Below are 20370 nucleotides of genomic sequence, written 5' to 3'. Positions count from 1 at the left end.
GTGTGGGAGGAAACCGGAGTACCCGGGGAAAACCCAAGTAGTAGGGCAGGTGACCCCCATACTTTTTCACATCCATTCCGGGAATCGAACCCTGGACGGCTAGGTGAAAGGTGAGTGCGTTACCACTGCACCACCCGACCACCCTTTTATTTTTTACTATATTTTATATTATATAAATATATTATATTTATGCTCTTTGGTGAACGACGGACGCCGCAACAAACTGGTCGGCCAGATGAGTTAAATATTAGGCAACAAGAAATCCATTTGGAATATTTATTCTTCAAACTTCAACACGGTTAAAACATTTTATGTTATATTGACAAAGACAAATTATTACATGATACAATAAATACATGAACATTGAACTGAAATTATAGTATGAACCTTTGATCTCATAATCTCCAATTATTCTAAAATTCTTTGATAAATATACATGCACAAGTGGTACCTTGAATTATTGTTAAAACTAATTCACAAGATCATCTATATAGTAAGTAATGTGTCTGGCATAAATATGGGAGATTCATAAGCAAGATAAACAACATACCAGGTGATCTTGTCAAAGTATACACAGGTGTTGCCAAAAGCAACTTATTTGAACATAAAATATTTATGTATATTTGACCAATACAAATCGGAAGTGACTATCTGGTCTTCTCTGTTGTTTAAAGGCTGTTTAAAGATAACTAGTGATCAGTGAAAATTTTCAAAAATGAATTAAACAAAATTGGAAACACATTTTTTTCATCTCACAACTGCATGCTTGTTGGGACAGGTCGGATTAATATATTTTGGGTGTTAATTTCGCATTTGGCAGATTGTTCATAGTCAGCAATTTGAATTTTTCACCAACAAATGATAAACATTTAAGCAACTGAGGCCACGCTTCATACAATGTTGATAAACAGGGTTGTATACATGCACATACATGTATTTTTATTATATATAAAACGACTCGTGTGTTTGAGAACTTGTGCATTCTATGTATATCATATGTATGACCCATGGAACTGGGACTTCGCAATTTATGAATAGTCCATCAGGTTTGGGACTTAAGCAATACAACCTATGGGTACACTTATATAATAACTATGTATTCTGAACCACAATTGTGGTAAGTGTATTTAAAATGGGTCATTAAAATCCCTCATAATTTCATATGTTGTACATCATTGATAGAAATACTGTTACCAATTTTAGTGTCCTGTGAAAGTGATGACGACCCGCACTATGTGTTGGAATATTCCGAACACGCCCTTCACATGTCTTTATCCGATCTGGTCCCGTCTGGTAGTCTGGATGAAACGAATTCCGGAAGAGGGACTCTCGTTGAGACGTGATTAGCCATGTCCCAGGAAAACCGAATGGAGTAGTATCCGATAACAATGAAGCTGGAGAGTCCGACCGAGAGGAAACCCACCAGGATAAGGGATCCAACCAATACGAGAGAGGATAGCATCAGGACCACTCCTTCAAATACAAAACAGGCCTAGTAATGCCACAGCCCATAATAATCATAACATATACAAATTGCGTTTATTTTGTACGCCGGCAATATTGGCACTGCTTCAATCATTCATCGCCAAGAAGTATTGTACAATGCGGTAATGTTTCACAAAATCTTTAAAAACACCAGCTATCTATATTTCTGAAAATAGAGAACAAAATCACATTCAACGCAGTTAAACTCATCATCGATATTCCAGGGATAACGATCACTTTCGCTCTCTGCAACCCCACAGGCACTCGAGGCCAGGATATTATTTTTTAAACATTGATTTTTGTTTTAGCACTCATGACTGACGTTATTTAAACGAAATATCAGCAGAATTCAAGTTTATGTGCCGGTTGACAAATCCGAGGTCCACGGTCATTAAAAATACACAAGGCAAGCAACTCCAGATTTTAAAAAATCGACCCCTCGCTTGGAAACTGGCTCAAAAAAAGTAGTTATGATAAGTTCCTTGTAAAACAATATATATCCGTAGGTAGTGTGTATATTTACCTTTTATTTGGTGCATAACATTACAGGCAACGAGAAATTCACAATACGTACATGAGATTAACATCTCAATAATCGGAGATTTTATCGTCCATGTAATTATCTTTGACGGAAGTAACATGCCATTTCAAGGGCGGTCACTCCGACTTTTTGGGAGAGGAGTTCCAGATAGCACTATACCAGTGAACAGGTAAGAAAGGTTCCGATGTCATTTCGCGCGTAACTTCAAAATAGATATTTTTATTTCTACAAATACAATTGCGGGGATGGAAAAATAATGGCTGGGCAAAGAAAGTCCACAGTTGCCAACTCGGATACAATATCATGGTAAGGGATTATACAGAATGCATCAACTTTCAATCAAGCTGGCCGTAATGAGAATTTTTTTTCAAAAAAAAAATAGAAAAAAAATCATGCAGATAATGAAAAAAAGGCGCAATTTATGAAAAATATCGTGGGGGAAATATATTAACTTAGAAATTGGAAATTAAATGATTTTTTTTCTATTTTTTTTTATTTTGAAGTTACGCGCGTAATGACATCGGAACCTTTCTTACCTGTTCACTGGTATAGTGCTATCCGGAACTCCTCTCCCAAAAAGTCGGAGTGACCGCCCTTGAAATGGCATGTTACTTCCGTCAAAGATAATTACATGGACGATAAAATCTCCGATTATTGAGATGTTAATCTCATGTACGTATTGTGAATTTCTCGTTGCCTGTAATGTTATGCACCAAATAAAAGGTAAATATACACACTACCTACGGATACATATTGTTTTACAAGGAACTTATCATAACTACTTTTTTTGAGCCAGTTTCCAAGCGAGGGGTCGATTTTTTAAAATCTGGAGTTGCTTGCCTTGTGTATTTTTAATGACCGTGGACCTCGGATTTGTCAACCGGCACATAAACTTGAATTCTGCTGATATTTCGTTTAAATAACGTCAGTCATAAGTGCTAAAACAAAAATCAATGTTTAAAAAATAATATCCTGGCCTCGAGTGCCTGTGTGCAACCCTAGGACATGTTATGGCAAAATTAAAGGCACAAGCGAAGTAATTTGATTGGCTCCATGGAAAAAACTGACCAATCACAAGCTAATACGCTCTTTTTGAAAATTACAAGGGAGCGACACCCAACTTCAAAGCCATTAAATGTACCATTATGCGACCTCGCGATTCGATTGATGTACATTAAAGGATCAAACTAGTCTTCTTGTCTGGTCCACAAGGTGTCGCACGCGGAACCTTCAATTTTGCCATGACAGTCAGTAGGTTATGTAAAAGAGTCTAAGAGTTTTGTTAAAGATGATGGGTGGCCGGAAATACTTTTTAATTAATATTATGTTTATTATAGAACGTTTGACCTCTGACTTTACCTTCAAATATAACGAATCCAGTGAAACCAAACGTGGTAGCAGCAAATACAAAAACTAAGAAGCAAAACAACGGCACACTGCACATCACCATGGTAACCACCAGGAACAGAGTGATGATTGGGTGATCTGAAATACATTGTTGAATGGTTGCCATCTTCCCTTGCAGATTGAGATAATCATTGATGGTTTGAAGGAACCCTACACTGTCTTGTGTATCTGACGAGTCGGCACCTACAGTTGTTCCTCCCATGATGAAGAATCTGTGAACAGACAGGTGTTTACGGTATTCTTCGTCTTGGTTTTAAGAGAATGAAGGACAATAACTTCCCAAACCTTGTGTCAAGTTAAATTGTTATTTTACATGCAATTATAAATCGTTGGACAAGATTAAAATGCTGATATTAATAAAGGGCAACAACTTTTTTCAAAAATCGTTGAAAATTAATGCAGCTCAGGAAAACAGAGTTCCATTTCAGAGCAACATGTCCTTCCAAGTCTGAAGGAGATCGTTGAAAACTGAGAGTGGTATCGATGCTTTAAGAAACTACAACTCCGTGCCATGGGAATTAAACCTTCCGAGTTTGAAATAGGTCGGTTGAATACTGTGATGGGAAATCAACCAACTGTGATACATGGACTTTAACTGCAAACGAGTGAACGGACATCAGCACACTATGTGTTGTCAATTTTTGATGTGCGCAAAAATGAGAATATTAACTTAAATTAACCGTATTTGAAATGGCATTATGAAATCAAACCACACTTTTCAGCATCTTCGAAAATAAAAGTCAATCCTGTCTACAAAGCCCATTTAGGCGTCCTCTATAGGCAGTTGACTTTCATATAGAGGTTCAAGTTCTATTAATTGCATTACATTGAGAACTGAATGTCGTGTAGAGATGGCATTTATAGACAGGTGTTTGTTCTATAGATGTGGTCTTTATAGACAGGTGTTTGTTCTATAGATGAGGTCTTTATATACAGGTGCTTGTTCTATAGAGGTGGTCTGTATAGACAGGTGTTTGTTCTATAGATGTGGTCTTTATTGATAGGTGTTTGTTCTATAGATGTGGTCTTTATTGACAGGTGTTTGTTCTATAGAGGTGGTCTTTACAGACAGGTGTTTGTTCTATAGATGTGGTCTTTATAGACAGATGTTTGTTCTATAGATGTCTTTATTGACAGGTGTTTGCTTTGTAGATGTGGTCTTTATACACAGATGTTTGTTCTAAAGATGTGGTCTTTATAGACAGATGTTTGTTCTATAGATGTTGTCTTTATTGACAGGTGTTTGCTTTATAGATGTGGTCTGTATAGACAGATGTTTGTTCTATAGATGGTCTTTATAGACAGATGTTTGTTCTATAGAGGTGGTCTTTATAGACAGGTGTTTCTTCTATAGAGGTGGTCTTTATAGACAGGTGTTTGTTCTATAGAGATGGTCTTTACAGACAGGTGTTTCTTCTATAGAGGTGGTCTTTATAGACTGGTGTTTTGTTATTACCTTTATAAGCAGGCTTTGTTATAAAGATGACCTCTATAGACCAATTTTTGCTGTATCAGGTGACCTTAAAAAACGGGGTTTTGTCATATATAGGAGGCCTTTATAGACAAGTTTAAAGAAGTTCCTTATAGAAAAGTGCGTGTCATATAGGCATTGCATTTACAGATGGGTGTATGTTAAATAAAGGTGGTCGATAAGACAGAGTTATAAAAGCGAAACCTGTAAATTCCGATGACAATATTACATCTCTATTCCACTATATCACTTGCATTCATTAATTACATTATATTTAGAAATTCAGATATATTTCGTTACAAGAGTTTTGTCAACAAAAGGTTACCTACCCACGTCCCAGTCAGTACCTGAAGAACGAATTTCTTTCTTTTATAATGTTATACTACGGTCTAAGTTAGAAATCCAAGTCCGTAATTATACACAGATGATATGTAAAGGGTTTATTATCATTATTGTTTATCTGTGTTATTAATAGTTTATCAATTTTCATATCGCTTGAATGATAAAAATATTTGACGATTTTTTTATAAATAGAAATATTCGCGTTCCTGTCTGTAACTTCGAACCAATCAGAATTCTTCTTTGGCTCAACAATAATGAAACAGGAAGTTGAATGTACATGACCGACATTGTAATATTAAAACAACAACAAAACATTTCTTATACGTATAATGTAAATATATACGTTATATGGTTTCTCTGTGGTCTCGTGTATGTAATACTGTGACCAGCTACAGGTTTTTGTGTTTCAACTTTCACTTGTATATACTGAAGTAAACAGCAGTACGTGTATTATCTACCGGTAATTTACCACAGCTTTCTTCGTTAGCGAATTGATAACCTGCTCGGATACTCGTATTCTAAAGAGAAATTTGTAGAAAACTCACCGTTTACAGCAGAAATCGTACACGATATATGAATGGAACACGTTACGGATCTTCGTTTGTAGCGTCACATTGCACGTGATTTTACACTGCAAACCGAAAATACACCAAAGGTCAATATACGTGACGATAGAGGGGCAATGTATTGGAGTGTGCGAAAAGATTTAAATTATTTTAATTACCGGAAGTGGATATTATCTGTGTTTAATGTAAGCTTTCAGAAACATATCTATAACATGTCTTACGTACAATATACGATGTTGATACGTTCAGCATTGTTAGGTTGAGTGTCCCACCCTTGTTTAATGCTGTCTTCATTGATTCAAGAATTACTGTATACAAACACAGAAAATGTATAGATGAAGTGGGTGTCTTTTATGAGTTAATTATTGGCATGTGCTCCAATAAAGTTTCTACATTTATATAGTTTAATTAAAAGAAAATTCTCTCCAAAAATTTCGATGTAGTTTTTTTATACCAACTTGTAGGTAACACAGCTTTCAGTCGCCATGAAAAATAGAAATATGCGAAACAAACATATCAATTTTAATCTACATTGAGAGGAGCTGTCGGTATTCTTGTGGAAAACGAATGAAAAGTCGTTTGTAATTTTTCAACTTGTAAAAATCACAATCTAGCATGGTTAAATTCGAAATGTCGATTGTTTTGAGTCAAATATGAAATAACACAAATATAAAACCTTTTCCGCGTTCTGCTATACGATATTTCGGCGTAATACGTTGAATTGAGTTTGTTAATGCATCATCTATGAAAACTATAGCAATATTCAGCAAATATCGGTGCGCTTTCACATATTACATCATAATGCAAGCCAATGTGTGAAAAAAGTCGCCGTGTATGGATTTGAATATTCATAGCTCAATTACGGATATGTTTCCTTTCAGAAAAGCTTATTGTAATTACCTTCAAAACAAAGAGGATTGGGCAACAAGCAAAGCCTATGAAAGGCCACACACATCCCTAAATTAATTATATGTATTTACAAATATATTATTGATATTCGAATATCAAGTTATGAATATTTAACAATGATTTGTGGATAATTAATAACGAACATTAATTTATTATGAATGTCCTGTGGTAAAAAAACGATCAGGGTTATTAGAACTAATAACGGATGGTGTAAGTATTTATGGAAATATATTTTTTCTTAATAATGTAGATATTTATGCAATCAGGAAAAAAAAACTGGCATGTACCTTGTACAGATCTCCCACGCATGCAGATAGACTGTCGGGATAAATGCGCCTCCTTCAAACAGATCACCGCCATGATACACGTTCTTGTGATGTGAATTAACATCGCTGAATTTATTGATTAACATTCAACTGTACCATCAATAACGTGGATCTCAAGTTCGTGAGTTGGTGTGGTTTAAGTTTTAATTTGATTTCTCATATCTGGAATAAGAGTTGCTCCCCTTTAGCTGATGAGAGCTTTATAACCTGAATATTACTAACTGTATCAGAAGTGTCGTGCATCGACCAAGTTAAAGTTAACAGGGTCATGTCTGTTATCCAACCTGTAGGCCTGTGTGAAAAACAGTGTCACACTAAGATATTGTGATTAGAAATAGACTAATTATTTTCAGTATGCTATATTTCAGAGACTTTTGCAAAACCGTCTACTTATACCTAATTTGTTAATCAATCCATCGCTGGGAGTTGTGGCGTGCTCCTGTAATCCAGCTACCTGGAGGCTTGGTGTGGTGGATGATTTGAAGGTGGGGTCACTGCTTGTCAGTGCACTATGTCGATCGGGCGTCCGCGCTAAGCTCGGTATCAATATGGTGACATCGGGGGACCCCAGTGTCACCAGGTTGTCTGAGGAGGGGCGAATCGGCCCAGGGTGGAAACACAGCAGGCAAAAGTCCCCGTGTCGAGCAGTAGTGGGATCGCGCCCGTGAATAGGCATCGGTTGGTAGCCCATCTGATATAGTCGGACCCATTCCTTTTTATTTTCATATTTTCAAACGACGTTCATCACTGATAATGAGCAGTAAATTCTAAACAATACTATGCCACAACAACACAATACATGAATGTCTGCTATACGCGCCATAGTGTTTGTACAAGCCTCCCTCATTAATAAATAGAGACAAAATTTATTGTGTGCAAGCACTTTTAATACATTTGTCAAAAACCTTTCTCCGATCGCCACTAAGTTGTGCTGGTCTGGCACTCTGACACTTTGTAACATGTAGCCTGGAAGAGAAAAGAACGTGGAATAATATACTGCTCATGGTTACAAGTCTGAAACAGTTCACCATAATACCATGTGATACGCTAGAAAAAAGCATTTTATGTAAACCTGTTTGTTGGATACGTAAATTCTGGTTATGTCTCGAATAGGATAAAATAATACGGTTTTGCCAAGGAATTAATATTTAAATCTAGGTCCGTGATTTATATATGCGAGAAAGGAATATAAAAAATAAGTGCTAATATAGTATTAAGCATGCAAAACGTTTTTTAGATACATACTAATGAGGTTTCTAAGTAACTACCTATCTTTAGGTACGTGTATGTAATTATAATAGATTCTACTTACACTCCCTACTCCTACAATACTTACTTTGTTATGTTTCGGAATGACACAGGTGCAGTTATTACAGGGCCTACTGACGGTTTTCCCTTTTCTGATCATAGTCCCGTCCATCATAACACAACCTACAACATAAATAGTCCGTTATAACACAATCTACAACATTATCGGTCCGGTATAACACAACCTACATCATAATGAGTCCGGTATAACACAACCTACAACATTATCAGTCCATCATAACACAATCTACAACATTATCAGTCCATCATAACACAACCTACATCATAATGAGTCCGTTATAACACAATCTACAACATTATCAGTCCGGTATAACACAACCTACAACATTATCAGTCCGGTATAACACAATCTACAACATTATCAGTCCATCATAACACAACCTACAACATTTACAATCAGTCATAACACAACTTACAACATTATCAGTCCGGTATAACACATCCTACAACATTATCAGTCCGGTATAACACAATCTACAACATTATCAGTCCATCATAACACAACCTACAACATTTACAATCAGTCATAACACAACTTACAACATTATCAGTCCGGTATAACACAACCTACAACATTACCAGTCCGGTATAACACAATCTACAACATTATCAGTCCATCATAACACAACCTACAACATTTACAATCAGTCATAACACAACTTACAACATTATCAGTCCGGTATAACACAATCTACAACATTATCAGTCCATCATAACACAACCTACAACATTTACAATCAGTCATAACACAACTTACAACATTATCAGTCCGGTATAACACAACCTACAACATTATCAGTCCGGTATAACACATCCTACAACATTATCAGTCCGTTATAACACAATCTACAACATTATCAGTCCATCATAACACAACCTACAACATTTACAATCAGTCATAACACAACTTACAACACAACATTATCAGTCCGGTATAACACAATCTACAACATTATCAGTCCATCATAACACAACCTACATCATAATGAGTCCGTTATAACACAATCTACAACGTTATCAGTCCATCATAACACAACCTACAACATTTACAATCAGTCATAACACAACTTACAACATTATCAGTCCGGTATAACACATCCTACAACATTATCAGTCCGGTATAACACAATCTACAACATTATCAGTCCATCATAACACAACCTACAACATTTACAATCAGTCATAACACAACTTACAACATTATCAGTCCGGTATAACACAACCTACAACATTACCAGTCCGGTATAACACAATCTACAACATTATCAGTCCATCATAACACAACCTACAACATTTACAATCAGTCATAACACAACTTACAACATTATCAGTCCGGTATAACACATCCTACAACATTATCAGTCCGGTATAACACAATCTACAACATTATCAGTCCATCATAACACAACCTACAACATTTACAATCAGTCATAACACAACTTACAACATTATCAGTCCGGTATAACACAACCTACAACATTATCAGTCCGGTATAACACAATCTACAACATTACCAGTCCGGTATAACACAACGTAAAACATTATCAGTCCGGTATAACACATCCTACAACATTATCAGTCCGGTATAACACAACCTACAACATTATCAGTCCGGTATAACACAACCTACAACATTATCAGTCCAGTATAACACAACCTACAACATTATCAGTCCATCATAACACAACCTACAACATTTACAATCAGTCATAACACAACTTACAACATTATCAGTCCGGTATAACACAACCTACAACATTATCAGTCCGGTATAACACAACCTACAACATTATCAGTCCGGTATAACACAACCTACAACATTATCAGTCCGGTATAACACAATCTACAACATTATCAGTCCGGTATAACACAACCTACAACATTATCAGTCCGGTATAACACAATCTACAACACAATCTAATTATCAGTCCATCATAACACAACCTACAACATTATCATAACACAACTTATAACAAAACATCTTATCAGTCCGTTATAACACAAAAACATTATCAGTCCATCATAACACAACCTACAACATTTACAATCAGTCATAACACAACTTACAACATTATCAGTCCGGTATAACACAAACTACAACATTATCAGTCCGGTATAACACAATCTACAACATTATCAGTCCATCATAACACAACCTACAACATTATCAGTCCACAACCTACAACATTATCAGTCCGGTATAACACAACCTACAACATTATCAGTCCATCATATCACAACCTACAACATGATCAGTCCGTTATAACACAACCTACAACATTATCAGTCCGGTATAACACATCCTACAACATTATCAGTCCGGTATAACACATCCTACAACATTATCAGTCCGGTATAACACAACCTACAACATTATCAGTCCGGTATAACACAACCTACAACATTATCAGTCCGTCATAACACAACCTACAACATTATCAGTCCGTCATAACACAACCTACAACATTATCAGTCCAATAATCCAAATAGCATTAGTTTTTTTCCGAAGTCTACATATGATATAAAAATCTTATATCAAACGTTGAAACTCGTTAAACTTGATTACTCGAATAAATCGAAGTTTTTCACGACATCGACGACTTCGAGTTATCGAAGTTTTAGTTATATTTTACACGTTACTTACTTCTCAAGCAAAAACAACCATCTTTTTCAGATCCGGGTTTCAGAGAGCAGTGAAATAGCCCGTTACGTTCCTGTCTGTACACACATCTGTGTCCTTTTGACATCCGACAATCACAGCTGATCAAATATATCACATAGATTAATCATTTACAATCATGATATCGATAATCACGTTTAATCGAAACTATAGATCAACGATCTAGAAACATTATAAAGATAGTATCTGTTATCGTGTCTTCACATATAACAAAGGGAGATAAGAAACACCTACGAGACGACATTAATGAACTACACTGTATCCCACTTGTTAATCTGATTTCTAAAAGTAAAATCATACTTATCAATATGTTAGTACATGAAATGGTAACCATGATGTAATTTATGTCATACGAGGAATTAGGTATTTTGTATCGATATAGCACTATGTGGAATATGTATAGAACTGTTTTAAACATTTCATTATGTGAACGCCTATAGGTTACATCTTTTTATATCCATATTGCATATTTACGTTCTAAATTCACAGCTCTCAATTTTTTAAACTATGGAATTCCAAAATAACTTATGCTTCTCTATAACAGTTTCAAAACTATATATCTGAAAGAGCGTTAGGTCGCCAGTATTGTTTCGGATAATGTCCACGTGTTGTTCGAGGCTGGAGTAAGTTTGCCACAGCCCTAAGAAAGCAACTGTTTGTGGAGTTTGAGTTAAGTGCCTTATTGTATGTTGTACAAATTGTCTCTTATGAAACGTCACCGTATCATATATGTTTTATGACGTCACAATACAGGTCACTAACATGAGAATGCAATACAGCCAATGTCTTCAATTTCTGGAGTTCAAGAGTGGCGCGTAAACCCACAAATCGAAAAGTGTCGTCGATGATGCATAAGACGCTTAACTTCCGAAACACCCGATATTATTCTCCGTGCACCTTGCCAATGGCCTCCGTGTAAATTAATGTTTCCTTTGTTCATTTTGCATGCTAGTTTTGAGTTTGAATTACTAATTTGCCAACATGTCGGTATCTTACTCATCAATTAGTTAATGAAAGTATTATAAATCATAAAAAATTCATTCAAAACGACGAGACGACGTCGACAACGATGATGATTTATAAACAATACTCACTCTTGTTGACAGCGACGTCGTTTAGCCATAGAAGTTGACACTATTGCAACCATTAAAAACAGGAACACAGTTATTGACGCCATGTTCGCACTGAGAAAGGAGAACGTGCAATATGATAAAAGTTTGTTTCGGCTCACTACACTGCGATTTAGTGCGAAGTACGACTGTGCAACACATTTCACCGGCTTAAGACTTACGCAGACTTTCATTTAATGTCCATCCACATTTTAAATGTCCAAGCAGCTGTTTGTATGATAAATTTTATTCCACTATTTAACCTTTTATAACTTAAGTTCGCAGAAGAGTTCACAGATTTATGAACTTTAAATTGGACTTATAGTCCCTAAAATTGAATGTGTTTTAATCTTATTGACTTTCTTAATTTTATGTTTAAACTAATTTAATCGCAAACGAGGTAAACTATTCTTGACCAGGCTAAACAGCAAGATATGCAAGAACAACATGCAACAAACATCGAAATGAAATCCTACATTTAAACAACGAATATTTGTATACCAGAAAACATCGGTTGACCTGTTTCGTCAAAACAAGAAAACCCGCACTCCTGGCTTCCTCACTTCCTAATTTGTACCATATTCTGATCAAAAGCTCTGTTATTTTAACAATTGTACTTTAATTGCGTCGGTGTAAGCGTGGCTGCTGATGAGAACTACAACACGTCGGAGACATCTGCTGAGAACTACAACACGTCGGAGACAGCTGCTGTGAACTACGACACGTCGGAGACATTTGCCGAGATCTCTTCGACACGTCGGAGACAGATGCTGTGAACTACGACACGTAGGAGACAGATGCTGAGATCTACGACACGTCGGAGGCAGATGCTGTGAACTACAACACGTCGGAGACAGATGCCGAGATCTACGACACGTCGACACGTGCTGTGAACTATAACACGTCGGAGACAACTGCTGTGAACTATGACACATCGGAGACAGCTGCTGTGAACTATGACACGTCAGAGACAGCTGCTGTGAACTATGACACGTCGGAGACAGCTGCTGAGATCTACAACACGTCGGAGACATTTGCTGAGAACTATGACACGTCGGAGACACATTCTGAGATCTACGACACGTCGGAGACATCTGCTGTGAAGTACAACACGTCGGAGACAGCTGTTGTGAACTACGACACGTCGGAGACAGATGCTGAGAGCTACGACACGTCGGAGACAGATGCTGTGAACTGTTGCGTGCGAGGGTATAATCATCTGTCGGGATTGGGGAATACAAAGAAACGACTTTCATCATTTGTCTCAGGCCAAAAAATCAACTTTTTATTCCTCCTTTTTAGAAGAGTTCCAAATGAAAACGGAGCTACAACAGAGTTACGTCCCCTAGACCAGTGGATTATGCTAACTTGCCTACCCTACACAATTTCAAATGTATTTTTGATTATGCAATTAATGTGGAATACAAAATGGCATATACAAATAAGTACAAGTTTGTAAAAAAAATTCTTGAAAGATACTTCAATGTAATTCAATAATACCATGTTATTATGTACATCGTATGTTACTTAGTCCCTAGATGTGCATATAATAATTTTAGGATGGCTTGGAAAGAATGGAAGAAAGGAGAGGAAGTCAGTTTTCTCTCCATCCTCAATAATCCATATGTGCATTTACTCATCTTTGTATATGTTTCGTTTACTCTATCGTTAAGGTTAAAGAAACTCTACAAAAAACAATCGAAGTAGAAAATCCCCGTCTAAATAAAAGTTGCCAAATCACAACGTATATGATAAGTATTATGAAAATCGCATATTAAATTTCCTAAATCCGATTTCTTTTCGTCCACTTTTGATTGGATTTTGGTAATGTTCAGTCTGCATATCGATACACGTTGCTTTACGTTGACGGAAATTAACGAAAATAACCGATGTGAAACGCACGTGCGCCATGCACCGGATTCTCAAGCTAACAATCGGGACAAGAAGGTGAGTAGTTTTGCATGTTTTCTTTTATCTTTTGTCTTGTTAGTCTTTCGGTTATGTGGAATAAAAAACTGAATTTTTCTTGTGTCCAACAGAGACAAAGAAATAGTATTTTGCTAACACTTGATAAACAAGTTATCGTGAAAGATGGAACAGCAAAGCATATACCTATTGGCGAAAGGTGTGCCTGCTCCATACTTTGTAGATATCTGGTTTGTTCTCAAAGAATTGATAAAGAGTGTATTGACAGACGGGGTCAGTACCGATGGTAGATAAAATAAAACAAAGGCAACAATACATTTCATTTGAACGAGGGTGTAGTCTTGTAGTACAATACGATAACGTTGCTATTGCAAAGCTGCAGTGCATCGATATATGAAGGAAAAGTTTGTCTAAATTGTATTTCTTAATTCCATGTCGTAACATATCATTGTAATCCATATGACACTTATTGAAATATTCCTAACAGAACAGCAGAATCCAATCTGAATTCATCAACGTATCGACCTCCAATATACTGAAGATTGTGTCAATATAAATGGTGTATGCAATAAACAAGGGAAAGAGAAAAATAAAATAAAATAAAATAAACATTAAGCAGAGGTTAGGAGGTCGGTTTTGAAACCTCTTAGAGTGGCAGCTGTGACAAGATCAGGTGAAAGTATGACATATCGACCTCCTTCAATATACTGAAGACTTTGTCAATGTAAATGGTATGATCAGGTGAAAGTATGAATTAACTTTGCTTCTCTCTGTCTTTATTAAAGAGTTATTGCCCTTGTTTAATAACTAATGCATCATAACTACATCATGAAGTATCTCTCTTGAAATCTCATATAGATGACACAAATTCATATGACATGTTGTAACCTTCTCTGCAGGAACAGCAGAGAATTTTTAAACTCTGGAGGAGATTGACGACTTCATTTTTCATTATATTCCATGTGTTATCCTCTGCTTGAATACTGATGGAGATACTTAGAAGTAAATTCAATCTATGCTAGTTATTCTTTTTCTATGGTAACTTTTCAACTTCATGGTATTGAGGTGAGTCTTGCTCGGAAGACAAATACTTACAGGGCTCTCTCGTAGAATTGGGAAAAATAATGGTGTTTTCCTTAGAATTGGGAAAACGTCGGGTCTAAATTGGGAAAAAAAGATACTATTTTGCATTGGGAATGGGGCCGATAAATCTGGCAGATCGAGAGCCCTGACTTATATATTCTCTGTACCCCTGAAATATAGTATGCCATTATACCATTCAAGACTTCCATTTAACTTCTTATTTTTCCCAGAGAAAACAGCTATGAACAGTTGCTTTGTTCCTATCTGTCCTTTGCATAGTCTATGTTTTTATAACAAAAACTGTTTTCCAAGTAGAAATGAAATAAAAAGAGTAACAAGAAAATGAAGAATTTACAAGATTTCAAAAAAATATAACATTGTTTGTAGATTTTACTGCCTTCTAATTATTATATTCTAGAACTCGGTCAGTATTGAAGAATGGAAACTGTTTAAACTCATTTATTATTAATTGAAATAAATGGATTTGATTAAAATTTTTATTTCTTAACAGTGGCAGGAACCATTAATGAATTGAAACAGAAACTTGGATTTTGGCTTCTGTGACAAAAAGAATTCATTATGGAAGGTCCTGAAGCTGAGAATAATGGAGACTCCATTGTCATCAGTGGCATATCTTGTCGCCTTCCTGGAGCTGACAATATGGCAGAGTTTCGAAATAGTCTGTGGCAGGGAGAAAATAATGTACAGGAAAACCAAAGGTGGACAAAAGGTAATGATGTTGTCACAAGCACTTTGTTACTTGTACTGAAATTTTGCCATTATTAACATATCTGGCCCAAACTGCTAAGAAAGTGCGATATCCATGGTGCTTCTATCTATGAGTAGTAGTGTTTCCTTCCAAAGTATTCTTGTTAGGCTCCCCAAAAGTTTTCAAGGGAGTATATAGTCGCCGCCTTGTCCATCCCTTCGTCCGTCCTTTCATGTCCAGAGCATTGACCAAACAAAGATAATAGGATATTGAGACTTGAAGTATAATTCTGTCATAAAAAAGCAAAGTGAAGTGTAGCAAAGTCATGACCCATGACTCCTCAGTGCCCTTTGAAAAAGGCTTTGTCGTCGGCATTAGGTTTGCTTGCATGAAAATTAGGATAATGAAACTTGGTGTATACACAGGTCATGTTACGAGAATGTGCAGAAAACTAAATTTCAGGCCTCCATTCCTTTAATTATGCTTCCTGAAAATTTTTGGGAGAGCATTTAGCCACGGAATTGTCCGTCTGTCATTCTTTCTTTGACTTTCTTGTATTTACAGTAGGTTATTGAAACTAGGTATATAAATTGATCACACTAAGACAATATGCACTGCTTAGAATTCAGGGACCACAACTCCTTAATTACAGGGTTGTTGCCTTTTGTTCAAATTTCAAGCCTCTGGAAGAACTTTTATATGTTTGCAGTTTAGCTAGGGTAATGAAACTTGATGTATACATCGATCATACTAAGATACATACATTGTGCCAAATTCAGGGCCCTTGATCCTTCAGTTACAGTTATTGCTCTTTGCTTAAAGTGTCTTGCCCACAGCATAATTTTGCCTGCATTAAAACTAGAATAATGAAAATTAGTATATATACATTGATCATACTAAGAAGATGTTGCAGTAGGCCCATAACCCCTTAATAACATACTCATTGCCCTTGGTTAAATTTCTTGTTCACAGCATAACTTGACCTGCATTTCAACTTGGATAATGAAACATGATTTATACATGATTTATACATTGATCATACCACGAAAATGTACAGTATATCAAATTCAAGGCCTTCAACCCCATGATATTAGAGTCATTGCCTTTTTGTTTAAATTTTGTATCATGAGCTTGCATTCAAACAAGGATAATGTAACTTGGTGGATTTGTCATAATAAAAGGATGTGCATTGTACCAAATTCAGTGCCTGAAACCCCTGAATTACAGAATTAATGCCCTTTGTTTAAATTTTGTTTCCAATAACATTCTTTCTGGGGAGCATTCATCAGTTTCACTGATACCACTGTCTTGATAGGTTGAAGGGATTTTCTTTAAGAATATATTTAGACCAGGAATAGCTGAAATGTGATATGTGATAAATATTTTAGGCCTAAGAGTAACACAAAACAATTTTTCATTGTAAGCTAAACAATCTTATGCTAATTTACTATGAAGCATTATCTGCACAAGGATAGATCAATATCTCTCAAACATTGTTTTTGGCTCTCTATGAAACGAACAGTATATTATTTAAGGGTCAGTTTAAAAATTCCGGATAGTGATTAAAAAAATCTTTCAAAGAAATTTTGTTTGTCTTTTTGACTGCAGAATTACCGGATGGCACCCCAAAAAAGATGGGAATATTAAGTGACCTGGGAAAATTTGATGCAGAATTTTTCAGTGTAAATCCTAAAGTTGCAGACGTAATGGATCCACAACTGCGGATGCTGCTAGAGATAACTCATGAAGCCATTGTGGATGCAGGTGTGTACTGAGTTCCTCAACATTTTTCAATTTTGCAGTTAGATGTTAGACTAATAAAAAAGTGGGTCTAAAGAAAGATAAAAATTATAGAGGTGTGCTGTCCATATCACTTTTATATATTCAGCTAGTTACTGTTGGCTTTGTGTTTGAACAGGTGTTGATCCTCACCAGCTGAAGGGTTCAGATACTGGGGTTTATGTGGCTTGTGGACTGTCAGAAAACATGGAGGCATTCAGTACCAACCAAGATCATATTTATGCCTACAATCCAATAGGGAATGCCTCTGCGATGTTTGCCAATAGAATTTCTTTTGCGTTTGATTTCAAAGGTAAGGAAAACAGTCTAAAAATGTTTGGTCATCTGGCATGAACATGTCTTATCAGCACAGTTGGAATATACCACAGCAGAAAAGAAAGCTTACATTTGATTGGCTTCTGATGGGAAGACCTGACCAATCACTATGTCTTTAAGATTATAAATAAGCTATGGTATTTTGCAAATCTTTTATAATCATCAAAGAGATGATAGTGTGCAGGATTCCAAAAGTTCCCTGGCTATTAAACTGATAATCTTGGCAGTTTTCTGCATACTAATTCTTCAGTTTTGTCATAACATGTTCTAAGGATGCAGAGAAGAAAAATATATTGAAAACAGAAACCTTGGTTTGTAGAGATGTTGACATTATGTACATCTGAGGTGGTTTGGTGCGAGTGATGCCAATTTTCCATCATCAACTTTCCTTTAAATCATTTGAAATGTTCTATTACATTTTACCTTTAAAGGTTTTTGAGCTAAAGCATTACCAAAGGAGATGAAATAAATGACCATAACCAAAGTTTATAGCTGTGGGTGGCTAGACAACTCGATCTTAAATTCCATCTACTTTAATCTTTTATATTGTAGGTGCTAGTTACGCCTTGAGGAATGGTCATGCAAGTGGACTTGTGGCTTTGGATCGTGGACTGATGGCCCTTCGAACTGGTCAGTGTCAGGCAGCAGTTGTTGCTGGATGTAACCTTTGTCTAAAGATCACAACTTCCACCCAGCTGCACAGGAATGGTCTTCTATCATCTCAAGGTCACTGTAACTGCTTTGATGAAAAAGGTAAACAAATGCTTGGGAAATTCTGAAAATTAGAATAATTGTTAAGGCCACGATAAAATTACCCCATATAATTCTTTTAACTGTGATCTCAAGTTTGCATCCTTGATATGAACAAGTGTTTCTGGTTGTAGCGGATGGCCTTGTGAGAAGTGAAGGTGTGGTAGCCATGTTTCTACAGAAGCAGTCTTCTGCTAAGAGAATTTATTCTACCATTTTACATACAAAGCTGGCCTCCTACAAGTCCCAATCCCCAGGTAAATATGGAATTATTATTAAGTAAAGAAATAGTTTATTAGAATGATATGCCAGTATCGGTGCCAGACAACATCATCATGAATTAAAAGTTAAGAGAAACACAATTAAGTAAAGATAATAAAAAAATATTGCAAACTGCTTTTTCATTTTTTGTTCAAAGACTTTGATATACATGTTGTCTTACACAGTATTTATATTGGAAATACAAAATGCTTATGAAATTGGTTTCATTCGGACTCCAACGTTTGAAAAGTTTTGTGTATAATACAAAGTTCTGTGTTTGCAGTGCTGCCCCCTAGTGTAGAAGAGCAGTCAGAGTTTTTAGAGATGGTGTATGAGGAAGCTGGTGTATTGCCAGAGCAAGTGTCTTATGTTGAGACGAGTGGTTGTTCTGTCTCCAAAGCGGAGACACGGGAAATGAAAGCTCTTGCCAAGGTCATTAGCAGTAAAAGATCATCACCTCTTCTGATTGGTTCTGTAGTATCAAATGTTGGTCACATGGAAACTGTATCAGGTAAGCTTTACACATTACAGAAGATATCTTTTTTTGAGAATCCTACAGGTGTCTTCCCAGAACTGATAATCTGTTTATGTACAACATTGTCTTTATAGACCTTGTGGGACTTGCTAAACTGATACTGACAATGGAAGAGGACATCATTCCTCCAAACCTCCACCTCTGTACTGCTAATCAAGACCTAGCTACCACATTCAACGGCCAGATCAAAGTAGTCCAGGAAAAGACACGACTACCGGGCAACAGTGGTATAGTGTCCTTAAACTCTTATGGACTAGGAAATCTGTGTGCCCATGGAATCTTTAAAGCACACGAAGATCAGAAATCAAATAGCCACCAGGCAACAACCTTAAGTCGATTGTTCACATACTCTGGTAGGACAAAGGAAGGGGTAGAATCTGCATTCAGATTGGTACAAAGTAATACCAGTAATGTACACCTCCATTGCTTACTACAGGAAACAGCCCATGTGGCACCCACATACCATCCTATACGTGGTTACATAGTGGTTAATGCTGCTGATGGACTCCAGGAAATCAAGGTGAGGGTGAAAAAAACTTTTATAAAACGAAGACCTACTGAACTATTATTTGTTATGAATTTAAACATAGTATCTTCAGTTTCCTTAGAAATGTAACGTAGTTCATATTTCACTATCTATTCCACTGCAATGGTTCATACTGTTAAGTTTGAGTTTTGACAGATATTTAAATGTTTTCTGGATCATGACTTAACTGTATACTAATACAGATAGAAATAATCATGCTACAGTGAAATATTTCGCTTTACATTATAAAAGACCCCATGGTATCAGTTTCTTTTTGCACATAATTTTCAGGACTGCAGT

The 20370-nt window shown here is 36.2% G+C and overlaps 2 protein-coding genes across 2 annotated transcripts; one reads left to right on the top strand and one right to left on the bottom strand.

Annotated features, from left to right (window-relative positions):
• Window positions 1–433: 433 nt before the first annotated feature.
• LOC132548780 (uncharacterized) lies at window positions 434–5849 on the bottom strand. Its single transcript, XM_060212675.1, has 3 exons — window positions 5792–5849; window positions 3386–3645; window positions 434–1473 (listed from the first exon to the last, which is right to left on the bottom strand). Exons 2-3 carry the CDS (start codon window positions 3633–3635, stop codon window positions 1262–1264), a joined length of 462 nt encoding a protein of 153 aa, XP_060068658.1. The 5' UTR covers window positions 3636–3645; window positions 5792–5849; the 3' UTR covers window positions 434–1261.
• A 9904-nt stretch (window positions 5850–15753) lies between these two features.
• On the top strand, window positions 15754–20297 carry LOC132548740 (fatty acid synthase-like). Its single transcript, XM_060212623.1, has 8 exons — window positions 15754–15904; window positions 17492–17647; window positions 17802–17975; window positions 18551–18751; window positions 18883–19005; window positions 19293–19520; window positions 19619–20064; window positions 20274–20297. Exons 1-8 carry the CDS (start codon window positions 15754–15756, stop codon window positions 20295–20297), a joined length of 1503 nt encoding a protein of 500 aa, XP_060068606.1.
• The last annotated feature ends 73 nt before the right edge of the window (window positions 20298–20370 follow it).

Source organism: Ylistrum balloti, unplaced genomic scaffold (genome assembly GCF_031769215.1).
Source record: "Ylistrum balloti isolate Yb309-2 unplaced genomic scaffold, AGI_CSIRO_Ybal_v1 Utg370026, whole genome shotgun sequence".
In the NCBI taxonomy this organism is placed as follows: Eukaryota; Metazoa; Mollusca; class Bivalvia; order Pectinida; family Pectinidae; genus Ylistrum; species Ylistrum balloti.
Note: the sequence above shows the minus strand (reverse complement) of the source record. Positions and strands in the feature narration are given on the sequence as shown.

What these genes read in the sequence shown, in the direction of transcription:
- LOC132548780 (XM_060212675.1), bottom strand. Translation starts at nt 3,635, where the DNA reads ATGGGAGGAACAACTGTAGGTGCCGACTCGTCAGATACACAAGACAGT. An exon ending in TGGATTCGTTATATTTGAAG is followed by an intron (nt 1,474 to 3,385) that starts GTAAAGTCAGAG and finishes TTGTATTTGAAG; the next exon opens with GAGTGGTCCTGATGCTATCC.
- LOC132548740 (XM_060212623.1), top strand. Translation starts at nt 15,754, where the DNA reads ATGGAAGGTCCTGAAGCTGAGAATAATGGAGACTCCATTGTCATCAGT. An exon ending in AAACCAAAGGTGGACAAAAG is followed by an intron (nt 15,905 to 17,491) that starts GTAATGATGTTG and finishes TTTTGACTGCAG; the next exon opens with AATTACCGGATGGCACCCCA. An exon ending in TAACTGCTTTGATGAAAAAG is followed by an intron (nt 18,752 to 18,882) that starts GTAAACAAATGC and finishes TTCTGGTTGTAG; the next exon opens with CGGATGGCCTTGTGAGAAGT.